The following is a 12576-nucleotide window of genomic DNA, read 5'->3' as shown; positions in this document are numbered from 1 at the left end:
GGAAAAGCTGGTGTGTATTAGTTCCCATTTTATGAAGTGGTGGACCTAGATTTGGTTTGTTATCCATTTATGCTTTTGACAATATTTGATTGATGAAAATTGTGGTTATTTAATTTTTCTATATTATTGTTTTAGCTCTTACTAAATTATCAAATAGTCATAATACAATTGTAGGATAACTTATGTCTCTTAAATTTATGATTTGATTCCCTACAATATTTTTTTGGTTAATTGATATTGGTCTTACTTTACAAGAATCTAAAAATCTTGATTCTAGGATTTGTGGTAAGTTCAACTTTAAGTGGAAGTCCAGTGAAATATATGTATTCTTGCATGATCAATTTCTTGCAGTTATTGTTGTGTGCTTATATTGCATCTTTTGATATGAAATTGTTGTTTATTTTTGTGTGCCACTTTCTATTTTGGTGAGCCTCTTACATATTTTCAAAAGAATGATTGCATCATTGAAGTAAATATTATGCTCTTCCAAGCATATAAATTCCTTTATAAAAATGTTGTCCTTAGTGTAGTCATCATAATCTCTCTCTAAATGCAATTCTTATATAATTATATTTGATGATCAAAGTGTATTCTCAACTGGTATTATGAGGTGAAGTTTGTATATATATATATTTTTATGAACTTTTATATATAAATTGAATTACTTATTATCATTCATTTTTAAGTCACTATCTCTTCAAGCAAAATATATATATTTTTTATTAAATTATATCGTGCATCGCACGGGTTAGTATTATATATATAAAACCAAAGCCTTTGACTTTTGGTTAACCTCTCCACAATTTTTCTGCATTAGCATTTTTTATTTATATTTTTTAATTTGATTTAATTCTTTTGATTTTATAGTACCAAATTGCTGAAAATTTGAGGAGGGAAGAGAGAGTCCTAACAGGAGTCTCTCTCTCTTTTTTCCTTAATCCTAAAGTCTTTTTTTTGTACGTGAGTCTTTTTTTTTTTTTTGAAACCTAAGTGAGTCCTTTTTTTTCTTTTTTCTTTTTTAAATTCTAACGTGAGTCTAATTAAAAAAAGTATAATTATTTTTATCTTAATTCTAACGTAAGTCTCAACCAAAAGTCAAAAACTTCATTTTTATATTTATATAGATATAATAATGATGTGCAGCTTTAAGAATATAGAGAATGCAATTTGTAGAATCTACTATCAAGTACATATATTAGATTGGTAATAGATATTAGATTTAACTGCAGTTGAGTATTATGTGAAGTTATCACCATAGAATAGCCCACGCCGAGATGTATTATGTAAAACCAATGATATGAAAGAAAAAGAATTTTTCTAAACCATTATATTGAACAAAAAATTACTTATTTTTAAGTTATACATTTTATTAGATTGGTAATAGATATTAGATTTAACTGCAGTTGAGTATTATGTGAAGTTATCACCATAGAATAGCCCACGCCGAGATGTATTATGTAAAACCAATGATATGAAAGAAAAAGAATTTTTCTAAACCATTATATTGAACAAAAAATTACTTATTTTTAAGTTATACATTTTTTTTTTTTAAGTCAAGTTATAGAACTTTAAGCAAAATAAATACTTTTTATTTTTATTTAATTATCCCGTGCACGCACGGGTTAGCGACTAGTAAAATATAATAATAACACTTCAAAAGTCAAAACTATTGATGATATAATAATAAAATAAAAATAATGTGCATATCTTATCATCACTATCTTACATATTTGATTTGTTGAGGACCCAACGTTTTATGTACATTTAACGGTCCGGATTTCATTCAAGTAATAGGTTGCACGAAGTCAATGGCCGTACCGTGTATGTCCTCCTCTCATCGTAATCTGTTTTTTCTCGCGAAAAGTCGGAGAGAGAGAATGAATAGACAGACTCGCTAGCTAGAATTGGAAACCTGAAAAAATGGAGAAGGCTAGAGAGTTTCTGGAACTGAGTTCGGAAAAAGAATCGGAGAGCGTGTCGCGACTCACAATCCACCCTCACCGAGTCGGCCACGAACCGAGTTTCTACGAGGACTTTGCCCTCCGAGGAATCCGAGTCGACCGGGTCGAACCCGGCTTAGTGTCCTGTACTTTCAAAGTCCCTCGTCGCCTCACCGTAAGATTATCACAACTCTCAACCCGCTTATTAATTTGCTGAACCACTTTCTCATATTACGTGTTTGTAAATAATTGAAAATCTGTGTGTTATGTTATGCATTTATATGTTTATATTTTGTTGGAATATTGGATTATTCAAGAGCTTAATTATGATCTGAGAATAAGAATATGCCTTTTTTTTTTTTATATGTGGATCAGAAACTAGATTATTGAAAATAATCATCTGTACTAATTTTGGCCTCAATTTTCACTGATTTTGATTAATTAGCAACTGTCCTAAAGCTTAAGCCATTGAAATGTTAAATTTAATTATTTAACCATTAAGCAGGTCTAACACGTGGGATTTTTAAATTTTAAATAAGATTTAGAATGATAAATTACGAATTTTCCTAAAAGTTTAAACTATTAGGAAATGCAGAGTTTAATCATATATCAAAATCTAAAATTTTTTTAGAAATGAAAAATTATTTATTTGGGATTGGTATTTGCAGGATAGGACTGGGAAGTTGGCTTCAGGTGCAATTGCAAACCTTGTTGATGAAGTTGGTGGTGCTGTTGTCCATGTTGAGGGGCTCCCCATGAATGTTTCGGTGGACATGTCAATCTCGTTTCTTTCAACCGCGAAGCTTGATGTAAGCTAGCCGGGCATTTCAAAACATCTTCAAGTGTTTGACATGGTTTTGGGTTGATTTATATGTCTTTTAATTAGATTGTGCATGTGTAGTCTTGACTCTTGAACCAATCTTTTGATTTATTATGTTTAGTGAACAATCAGTTAAAAAAAATAACCTATATCATGAATTATTAAACTCGTACCCGGAAATGTTATATTACACATTATTTTCTGAATTCTTCATGGCAAGACAATGTCACTGAGTCACAAGGCTTTTGACATATTAGCAATGCATTTTAATTGACTAGTAGTGTTCTTAAAATTTGATCTAGAATATGGTCCCTAGGTGTTGGCGTTCAATTCTCAAGTAATATGAAGTACAAATTGAATTATTTGGCAATCATATTGGCTTCTGTAGTGTTTTAGTTACATGTTCTGTTGGAAGAGGAAAAACTCAAGAAGTAAAATAAGCAGGCTTTTAGTTTCATATTGTGTGCATCTTTGCAGCTTCTGGCTTTAGATTTGCTTTTGCAATTGATCTCCCTATATGGCATATTGCAGGATGAGTTAGAGCTTACCTCAAGGGTTTTAGGACGAAAAGGTGGTTACTCTGGAACAGTCGTGCTTATAAGGAACAAAGCAACAGGGGAGCTTATTGCTGAAGGCCGGCATTCATTGTTTGGTAAACATGCCAGCAAACTCTAACCTCTGGATCTGTTTCACAGTAGTGTTATGAAAGTTGATAGATGTGCATGTTCTAAATTCCATTAGACACTTGTTTTATTGTTGTAGTTGACTAATGTATCTTCAGTTTTCAATTGAAAGACGAATAACTATTCTGATAGTTGAAGGATTTATTTTATCTATTTTAGACCTTTTTTTTTTGGGGGGGGGGAGGGGGGATTGGACTGGTTTAGTTGATATTTAGTAGATGATTGTTAATTATTTAATTATCTCTGGACTAAAAATTTATAATAGTAGCCAAGATCTGAATATTGGAAGCTGCATAGACGATAAATAAAAAAATTGGCTGGCCTTATGACATGAAAAAGAGATACCCAATATTGGAATTTGTTATTCATAATGAAGTGTGAGTGAGACAAATAAGACATCATAGCTGGGTTATTGTTCATGCAAAAACTACTGCCCTCTTTGTCATGTTCATTGAAATGCAGTTCTACTTCCACAACAATGTGCTGCAACCAGTTATCTTAAAGGAGTCAATGGGTTGTACTTCTTTGAGGTTCTAAGTATTTTAATTTTTACTCTTTCGAAGTACAAGTGGTTTGAATGCCAATAACCTTTTGTGGACTAGGGTGAATTATTTGACTTCGTGGTTAAGAAAATGTGGTTCAATAATGTCCCAATTAAGAGTATTTCCAATGCTCGAATGGAGGAAATGTAAATAACAACTAAAGATAGAAGCAAATAACTTAAGTTCTAAGTTACCAATTTCTAGGAACAGTTAAAACACTCACTAAATACTAACAACAACAACAACAACTAAGAATTTGCATCGAACAGTTCAAACTCAAAGAATTGTAAAAAGACTAACAACAACAACTAAGAATTTGCATCAAACTAAGATAAACCTGATTAAACTTAATAGCACAGTTTACATGAAAGTTTTTACGGGCATGAATGCCTTATATGAAACTAAGAGAACCTCCTAAGAAACTAATATTAAAATGATCTCTGTTTAGATTAGTTCTCTAGGATGTGTGCGTGTCTTTCTTGAGAATGAGGCCTCTATTTATACTTGAGACTCACAATTGTCACCGGCTGTACTTATACTCTCTATTTCAAAAACTGTCCATTTCATGGTCCAAATTTTATGTTCTAGATCTAAGTAACAATGTATGACACATTTTTCAAATTTTAAATGATATGGCAAACTGTACATTTTTAGATTTGTATAAACTAATCCATGCCAAGAAATTGATGAAATGGGCAAGATTTGAAATGGAGATGATCTTTTCCCCTTCCTTTGGACTTGTATGACACTCGTTGTAATATTTCATATTTTGGAAAAATCGCCACCATGCAACTTGTATTTATTTTTGTGCACCAATGACTGCCATGAGAACTTGCAAATTTGCCCTATGTACTTGTTCTTGTATCTTTACAAATGTAATCCCTCTGTGGCGCTACTTGTCATGCGGTTAAATTGATAACTTAGTAAATTTAAGGGTAAATTACAACGTTGGTCTTTATCCTTCACACTATATGTCAATTTGGTCCTTAACTTTTTAATCGTGTCAATTTAGTCCCTAACATTTTTAGTACTGGATCAATTTAGTCCTGGCCGTTATCCTTAGGATGGAAAAAGTTGATGTGTCAAATGGAATAATGAAAAATTATTTTCTATACCACATCAATAGCTAATTGTAACATCACATCATATTAAATTAAAAAAAAAAAAAAAAAAAAAAAAAAAAAAAAAAAAAAAAAACCCAAAAACATGTTCACAAAAATCAAACTCAAAAAAAAAAAAAAAAAAAAAAAAAAAAAAATCACAACAACCAAATTATGTTTCAATTCGTAATATTTTAATTTACCCAATTAACAAAAAAGAAAAAGAAAAAAAGAAATCAAGCTTAAAATTTTTCCCATAAAACAAACATGGCCTTATCAAATTAAAAGGCCTAATTCTTTGTGATCCCTTTGGGTTTTTCCATTAGTCTTATTCTTTTGCTCAATAGATAAACTGCCAAGTCCAAATTCTTGCCTCTTTCCTTTGGTTGCTTTTTCATTTTCGAGTTCTTTGGTACCCAAAGTTTGGGTTTTGTTAGAATCAACTCATCATGAAGTCCTAAGAAGGTCTCGATGTCCTATTTGTAAGTTTCGGTTAATTGTAATTTTATAATTCAAATCTGGGCTTTTGATTTGAAAAATCCTAGATGTTTATTTGTTTTCGGCTTGAATATGGATTTTTCCATATTGCATCGTTATTAAGCAGGGTGGAGGTTTTGGTTGCCTCTTGAACTTTGTGGAGGATTGGGTAGGTAATTTCTGGAGGAGATGCTAGACTCATGGGTGGCTGGCAACCTCGTCAGCACTGAGCCCATGGCCCTGACCACCATCTTCACCATCTTGTCTTTAATAATCCTGTTTGAAACTTGGAATGAATTCTCTGGGAATAAATCAAATTTTCAGATGTAAGAAGATATTCAGAATTTGATATGAATGGAGTGCCATAGTGTGAACATGTTAATTTTGGGGGGTTTTTTTATAATGTAATATGACATGGCGGTACAATTGACAGCTAATGTGGTATGGAAATTTTTTTTTTTTTTTTTTAAATTCTATTTGACATATCAACTTTTTCCATCCAATAGATAACGACAAATACTAAATTGACACGGCATTGAAAGGGTTAGGGACCAAATTGACACAATTAAAAAATTAAGAATTAAATTGAAATATAGTGTAAAGGATAGGGACCAACTTTGTAATTTATCCTAAATTTAAACTATGCCAACACCTCTATGGTCACTCTCTTCTTTCTTCCTCAAGGGGAGAAGCCCATTGTAAGTAGTGGTGTGCGCGGTTCAGTTGGCTTGGTTTTTTCTCAAAATTGTTATCGAACCGATAGGGATCGATTTTCTCATAATTAAAACTAATTCATACCGATTAGGGTCGGTTTTCCGACCTATAGTAGTGTGGTTTGGTTGGCTCGGTTTAATCGGTTTGGTCAGTTTGAAACATTGAATTTTTTTTTTTAAATAAAAAAAAAATCCTTTCAACCTATTCAATATTCAATGGGACTAAAGTAAAAATATTACACTACAAAGTCCAAACAAGTGCTGAAAATTTGATAATAATAAAAAAAACATTTTACTCAAAAAAAAAAATGATAAATATTATTAAGTTTATAGTTTATAGCTTCTATTTTTACTAGTTTATAGTTTCTATTGTTAAAATACTGTAAACGTAGCATTAATAATGATTCATCTGTTTTTTAAGTATAAATAAATATTAATATATATTACACACTATTATACCTACACAGTGGTGGGAAAATAGAGTAATATCTAAGAGCATCCACATCCATAGAGTAATATCTAAGAGCATCCACTGATGTGGATGCAAAATCTTATATAATAGAAAAGAGAAATGATATGTCTACAACATTTTTACAACAAATCCTTAGTGGCAAGTTGTTACTAGTTGTTATTGTTGGGGCAAAAAAGTAATCTTAGCGTTAATTTGAAATTTGAACCAATAACAACTAACTACCTATGATTTGTTGTAAAAATATTGTAGACTTAGCATCTTTCAATAGAAAAAGACACCACTTTTACACATTTTGTCTCAAAATTGCTCCACATCGGCGCTTCTAAAATTTTGTATAATCTTGTATATTTATCCACTAGCTACAGTAACCGTGCATATATGCACGGTTACTGTAGCATGTATATATAATATTTTAATAATTTATGATTTGCTCTTTTTTTTTTCTCTCTCTTCTCCATCTGCAAAACTAACCCTTCATCATCATGTTCTTCCTTCCTCTGATACACACACTCCCACAGACACAAAATCAAAAATCAACCACAAAATCAACCACTAGAACAAAATCATTGGATTGGTGATCGGTGATTGTGGATCGTGGATTGGAGAGGCGATTTGGATCGGTGATGTGGATCGGTGTTAATGGAGATCGGTGATGGGTTGATGTGGATCAGTGTTGATGGAGGTCGGTTTTGATGGAAATCGGTGTTGATGGAGATCGGTGATGGGTTGACGGAGATCGATGTTGATGGAGATCGGTTTTAATGGAGATCGGTGTTGATGGAATGCTTATGATGGGTTGACGAAGATCGGTGTTGATGAAGATCAGTTTTGTGGGTTGACGGAGATCGGTGGATTGGAGAGGCGTTGTGGTGCTTGTGATGGCTGTGGTGTTGATGGAGTTCTTGCTCTGGTGCTTCTGGGTTTTGAACGTGAGAGAAAGAAGAAGAAAGAAGAGGAAGAAAAGAAAGAGGAAACGGCAGAGATAAGGAAAAAGAAAGAAGAAGAAAGAAAAGGAAGTATTGGAAAAAGAAATGGATTGATAAAATAATATTAAAAAATATATATAAAAATATTATTTATATCAAATATAGTGTATAATAAATGGACTGATATGGGCGTTTTATAAAATTGATTGTGCAAAATAGAAAAAAATAGATTTTTTTAAGTAAAATAGACGAAATCTTTTGCATCCACTGATATGGTTGCTCTAAGTCTGATACTTGGATTTTCTTTTAAACTTTTCTTTTGTCATTTCCAAAGTTAGACACGTGTGGGGTCATAAAAGTTGAAACGTTAAAACTTTAAAAGAGTACTAATCTCTCTAGAAGACAATAGAAACTAGAAATTACAAGAGTAATAAAAGACCAGACTAGTGCACTGCAGAGCGAAGAAGAACCAGTGCAAAACAAAGAAGAGAAGAAGAAGAAGAACGATGGCATGCAACATGGTGGAGACGATTGATGGGTTTGTATATATATATATATATATATATATAATTTTTTTTTTTTTTTTTGCTTTTTTAAAGACAAAATCTCGGTAAAACGTCACCGTTTCCAAAGTTCCAAACATTTAAAACAGGGGTTGGTTCAATTCGGTGAGGCTTTGGTTCTGGATTTGCTACTTTGATTACTGCATCGCATCATAGTTGGAACTCTCTATGCGTTCCGTTCGCTGACATCGGCTCTGTCGGTTGATAGTAGTGGCGGTGTGGGAAGGTCGGTGCCGGTCGGTCTTATTGGCTCCAGTATTGGTTTGCACAGTCCTAATTGTAAGTCCTTTCTTGGTTCATAGATATGAAAAATGTATAGTAGTAGTAGTAGTTTTTTTTTTTTTTTTTTTTTTTTTTTTTTTTTTTTTTTTTTTTTCTGCAATTTCAAACGCATCATTATTTTAATATATTTTAAATTAAATTTAAATTTTTTTATTTTATATTTGAACTCTCCGTTAGAATCTTTGTATGTTATATTTTCTTCAAGTAGTAAAATATATAATTCCATATACAAACACAATCATAATAAATGCTTAGTGTTAGAATATACAATTCCATATATAGCAATAGAGGGATTACATTTGTAAAGATACAAGAACAACCTATTTGGATTGCACGGGTTGCAAAAGACTAGCTGTGTTTTATCAATCCGATTGCATAAATGGTCCAACTAAACAACCAAACTGGTTTAGGTATTGATTTAACGGGTTATTGGTATGAACAGTTGGACTATGCCTGGTCTATAACTATCATCTAAACTCTCAAGCTTCTTAGACTATCAGAAAATAGAAATTGGACCCATAAATTAGGATGTCATGAAGTGAGTTCAAATCTTTTTTAAAAGTTTCCTTGCTCCACTTTATGTGGTACAAATAAAAATATGACACTTGTTGACCTATTTAATTAAATGTTAAATTTATGCTATTCTTTTTTTATTTCATTAACCTTAAATAAATAAATAAATAAAAATATGAAAACCCATCGATTAACCACCAGTCCTTAAACATGGACCTAGAAGTGGTCAAATTTGACTAGACTCATAACAGCAATCAAATTGAAAGGTCTGAGTCAGTCTGCCCATTCAATAGATTGAATGCATATTAACCAATATCAACCCCCAGACCCAGTAGTAAACAGGGTTGGTTCAAAGTTAAGAAACCACCAAATTTGCTTACCAAATACTACTACCAAAGGCACCAAGTAAAGAGAGAGAGTACTGACAAACTTGGAATACTTTATCTAGACTTTTTGTTGCACCAATATCTACGATTCTATAATCTATATACAAGGTCCACCACCACCACAATTTCATTGACACCATCAACACCTCCAACCATGGCCAACCATCATCGCCAAACCCTATGGTACATGGAATAGCAAGAGACGACAGAATTGACTAGAGAAGAGAGCTGAGGAATGAGTTTAGTCTTATTGCAAATAAGAATATGTATAAATTTATTAAACAGTTGGACAAGTGTTATGTTTTCATTTGTGAAGTATAAAATAGAGTAAGAAGAGTATTACAGAAAATTTGGATACGTAGTGAAGCATTCTATACTAATAATTTTAGTTTCAAAATAAGCAACAACCAGGTTGGCTTGAGCCATGTAAGGTATGACGAGAGGAATTAATAAACAACTTAGTGCTCGTTTGGATAGGGCGTTTTCTTTGCTGCGTTTTCGTTGCTGTGTTTCACTCCTTTTTTTTTTTTTTTTTTTTTTACATTTCATGCGTTTTGCAGAACCAGGAGACAAACGGCACTGTAGCAGCACTGTAGCAGTACTGTTTATGGGACCCACAACCATTTTATTTATTAAAAAATATTAAAAATGGGTCCCACGGTACTATTTACACATTTAAAAATTATTTTGCTACAGTGTTTTCAGTTTCAGCAACAATAAGTTCAATCCAAACACACTCTTAGACTTCAAGTCTAGGAGTTCTAGCGAGGTCCACTCATGTTAAGTAATTAGCGGTACTGGTAGAGTCACAGAACCTCATTATTTATCTGTCAAGTAACAATGATAATATGGTATATCAATTTCTTGTTGTTTTGCTAAAACTTTTGACTAATTTTGTACCCGTTTGGATTGAGTGCCCGTCACAGAACCTCAGTTTCGCGTTTCACGTTTCCAGCGTTTCATGTTTTTTTTTTTTTCCTGCACTTGTTTCCGCTTTTAAAGGCAAAATCTACTATTCATAAACAGTATGCACATTGTTCAGTGTTCACCCATAGTAACAGCACGGTTTACATGGGACCCACAATTACTTTATTAAAAAAAATATTAAAAATAGATCCCACAACATTATTCACACATTTAAAAATTATTTTGCTATAATATTTTTAGTTTTCAGTTTCAATAAAAAAAAGTTCAATCTAAACGGATCCTTTAGCACCGCATTCTAATTATTTTACATGATAGATGGTGACTGGCTAAGAGTCATTTTTACATTAATTTTCTACTTTTTCTTGAATGTCAGGTTCACGTAAAACTTACCCCTCCATAATCAAAATTAGCTATGTTGACATGAGTTTCGATTAGCTCAATTATTTTATTGACTTGGTTTGATAATAAAGAACTACTATTAGAAAAAAAAAATAAAAAATAAATAAATGCCGTTGAGACCATAAAGAAAAGAAAAATTGTTTTTTCACGTTAGTGACCCACGTGATCATTAAAGTATATGGAGACAAGGACAAAGAACTGTCGAATTGTGTATCATTGCTGGGACCCTCCTAGTCAAAAATAAATAATTGCGGTGTTCCAATGAGGAGTCTAGGAAATGAAAGAGCTTGGAATTGGAAACCCAGAAAACAGAAAAAAAAAACAAAAACCAAATAAATTAAGATGGAGAAGGCTAAGGAGTTTCTAAAGCTGAGTTCGGAAGAATTGGAGAGCGTGTCGCGACTCACCATCCATCCTCACCGAGTCGGCCAGGAATCGAGTTTCTACGAGGACTTTGCCACCCGAGGCATCCGGGTTGACCGGGTCGAACCCGGCTTCGTGGCCTGTACTTTCAGGGTCCCCCCTCGCCTCACTGTAAGATTTCATATCTCTCCACTCAACTCACTTTGCTGAACCACTTTCATTTTACATTTTTTGCTTTTATTTAAATAATCAGTTTGTTTTATTTTGCTAATCAAATAATCAGTTTATTATGTTAGAACACTCACAACAAAATTGCTAAAAAATGTAGCATTTAGCAACTCAAATTTTGGGCCCAATTTCACAGAGAGGCTGTAAATAACTAAATCAGGGATGGGGCTAGACTTTAGACTTAGGGAGGGGGGGGGGGAAATACATTAAAAAATTTCTTGAATTGTAACTAAATGAGACTATCTTATAAAAATTAATGTTATCATTAGATCATTTCGTTATTTATTTAATTAATTTTCTAATATTTTATCAATTTCAAACCTTATAACTCTACCAATTGAGAATTAAAAAAAATATGTAAACAAAGAGAAGATAAAAAACACCCATAACTCAAATGTTTTCAAAAAAAGAAAAAAAAACCTCAAACATTTCAACTTTCAAGTTAAACTAATTTAACCAGTTAAATATTAGAAGTATTTCCTTAAAATTAAATAGCCACACACGTAGCACACTAACTTAGCAAGTCAAATAGTTGCATTCCCTTAAAAATTAATAGCCACACACGTAGTTCTTTTAGTAACACACTCAATAGCTTATGGCCACACACAAAAAAGAGCTAAGAGTGAGCAAGAGCAGTCTAAGTACAAATCTTTTGTCTCTCTTAAATAAACATTCTAAACATAGTAGAGTGAGTGATTTTCTAGATATTACAGTGTCTGATAAATTTTTTGAGTTGCCTCCTCATTCCTCAAGAACAACGTAAAGTGGGATGCCAAAGATGCTTTTTATTTTTTATTTTTTATTTATATCTCACAATTTAAGGATTTGTTACTTGTTTTTGGTGATTTTGCTTGTTTGTCTGTGGAAAGGCCATCAACTAAAGTGATGGACTTTTTTTTTTTTTTTTTTTTTTTTTTTTTTCGGTTGGATTCTAAGGGCCAATTTGTAAATTGTTGGGGAGAGGGGGGCCAAAAGTAATTATCTTGGACTTAAATGTTAAAAAAATTCAGAATATATATACTACCATGATTTTTTTTTTCTTTTTTTAAATCTAGGTGGGGCCACTGCCCCCCAGTCAATGAACAGCTTCGTCCCTGGACGGCGAAAATGGGTAATTACCCATAAAACCCGAACTATTTAGTTAGTAGGGTCAGTTTGGAAACATATTGGCAAACTAGCAACTCGAGCCTTAGAGGCTCGATTTTGGGCCCCTAAATCGAGCCTCTGAGGCTCGGTTTATGT

At 32.5% G+C, this 12576-nt stretch overlaps 1 protein-coding gene across 1 annotated transcript; it reads left to right on the top strand.

Annotated features, from left to right (window-relative positions):
* The first annotated feature begins 1814 nt into the window (after window positions 1-1814).
* Window positions 1815-3596, top strand: LOC115973532 (acyl-coenzyme A thioesterase 13-like). The gene is made up of 3 exons (XM_031093792.1): window positions 1815-2115; window positions 2609-2749; window positions 3292-3596. The coding sequence occupies exons 1-3, from the start codon at window positions 1921-1923 to the stop codon at window positions 3433-3435; spliced, it is 480 nt and encodes a 159-aa protein (XP_030949652.1). The 5' UTR covers window positions 1815-1920; the 3' UTR covers window positions 3436-3596.
* Window positions 3597-12576: the final 8980 nt, after the last annotated feature.

The sequence above is a fragment of the Quercus lobata genome, unplaced genomic scaffold (genome assembly GCF_001633185.2).
Source record: "Quercus lobata isolate SW786 unplaced genomic scaffold, ValleyOak3.0 Primary Assembly Scq3eQI_183, whole genome shotgun sequence".
Taxonomy (NCBI): Eukaryota; Viridiplantae; Streptophyta; class Magnoliopsida; order Fagales; family Fagaceae; genus Quercus; species Quercus lobata.
Note: the sequence above shows the minus strand (reverse complement) of the source record. Positions and strands in the feature narration are given on the sequence as shown.

What these genes read in the sequence shown, in the direction of transcription:
- LOC115973532 (XM_031093792.1), top strand. Translation starts at nt 1,921, where the DNA reads ATGGAGAAGGCTAGAGAGTTTCTGGAACTGAGTTCGGAAAAAGAATCG. An exon ending in AAGTCCCTCGTCGCCTCACC is followed by an intron (nt 2,116 to 2,608) that starts GTAAGATTATCA and finishes TGGTATTTGCAG; the next exon opens with GATAGGACTGGGAAGTTGGC. An exon ending in TTTCAACCGCGAAGCTTGAT is followed by an intron (nt 2,750 to 3,291) that starts GTAAGCTAGCCG and finishes GGCATATTGCAG; the next exon opens with GATGAGTTAGAGCTTACCTC.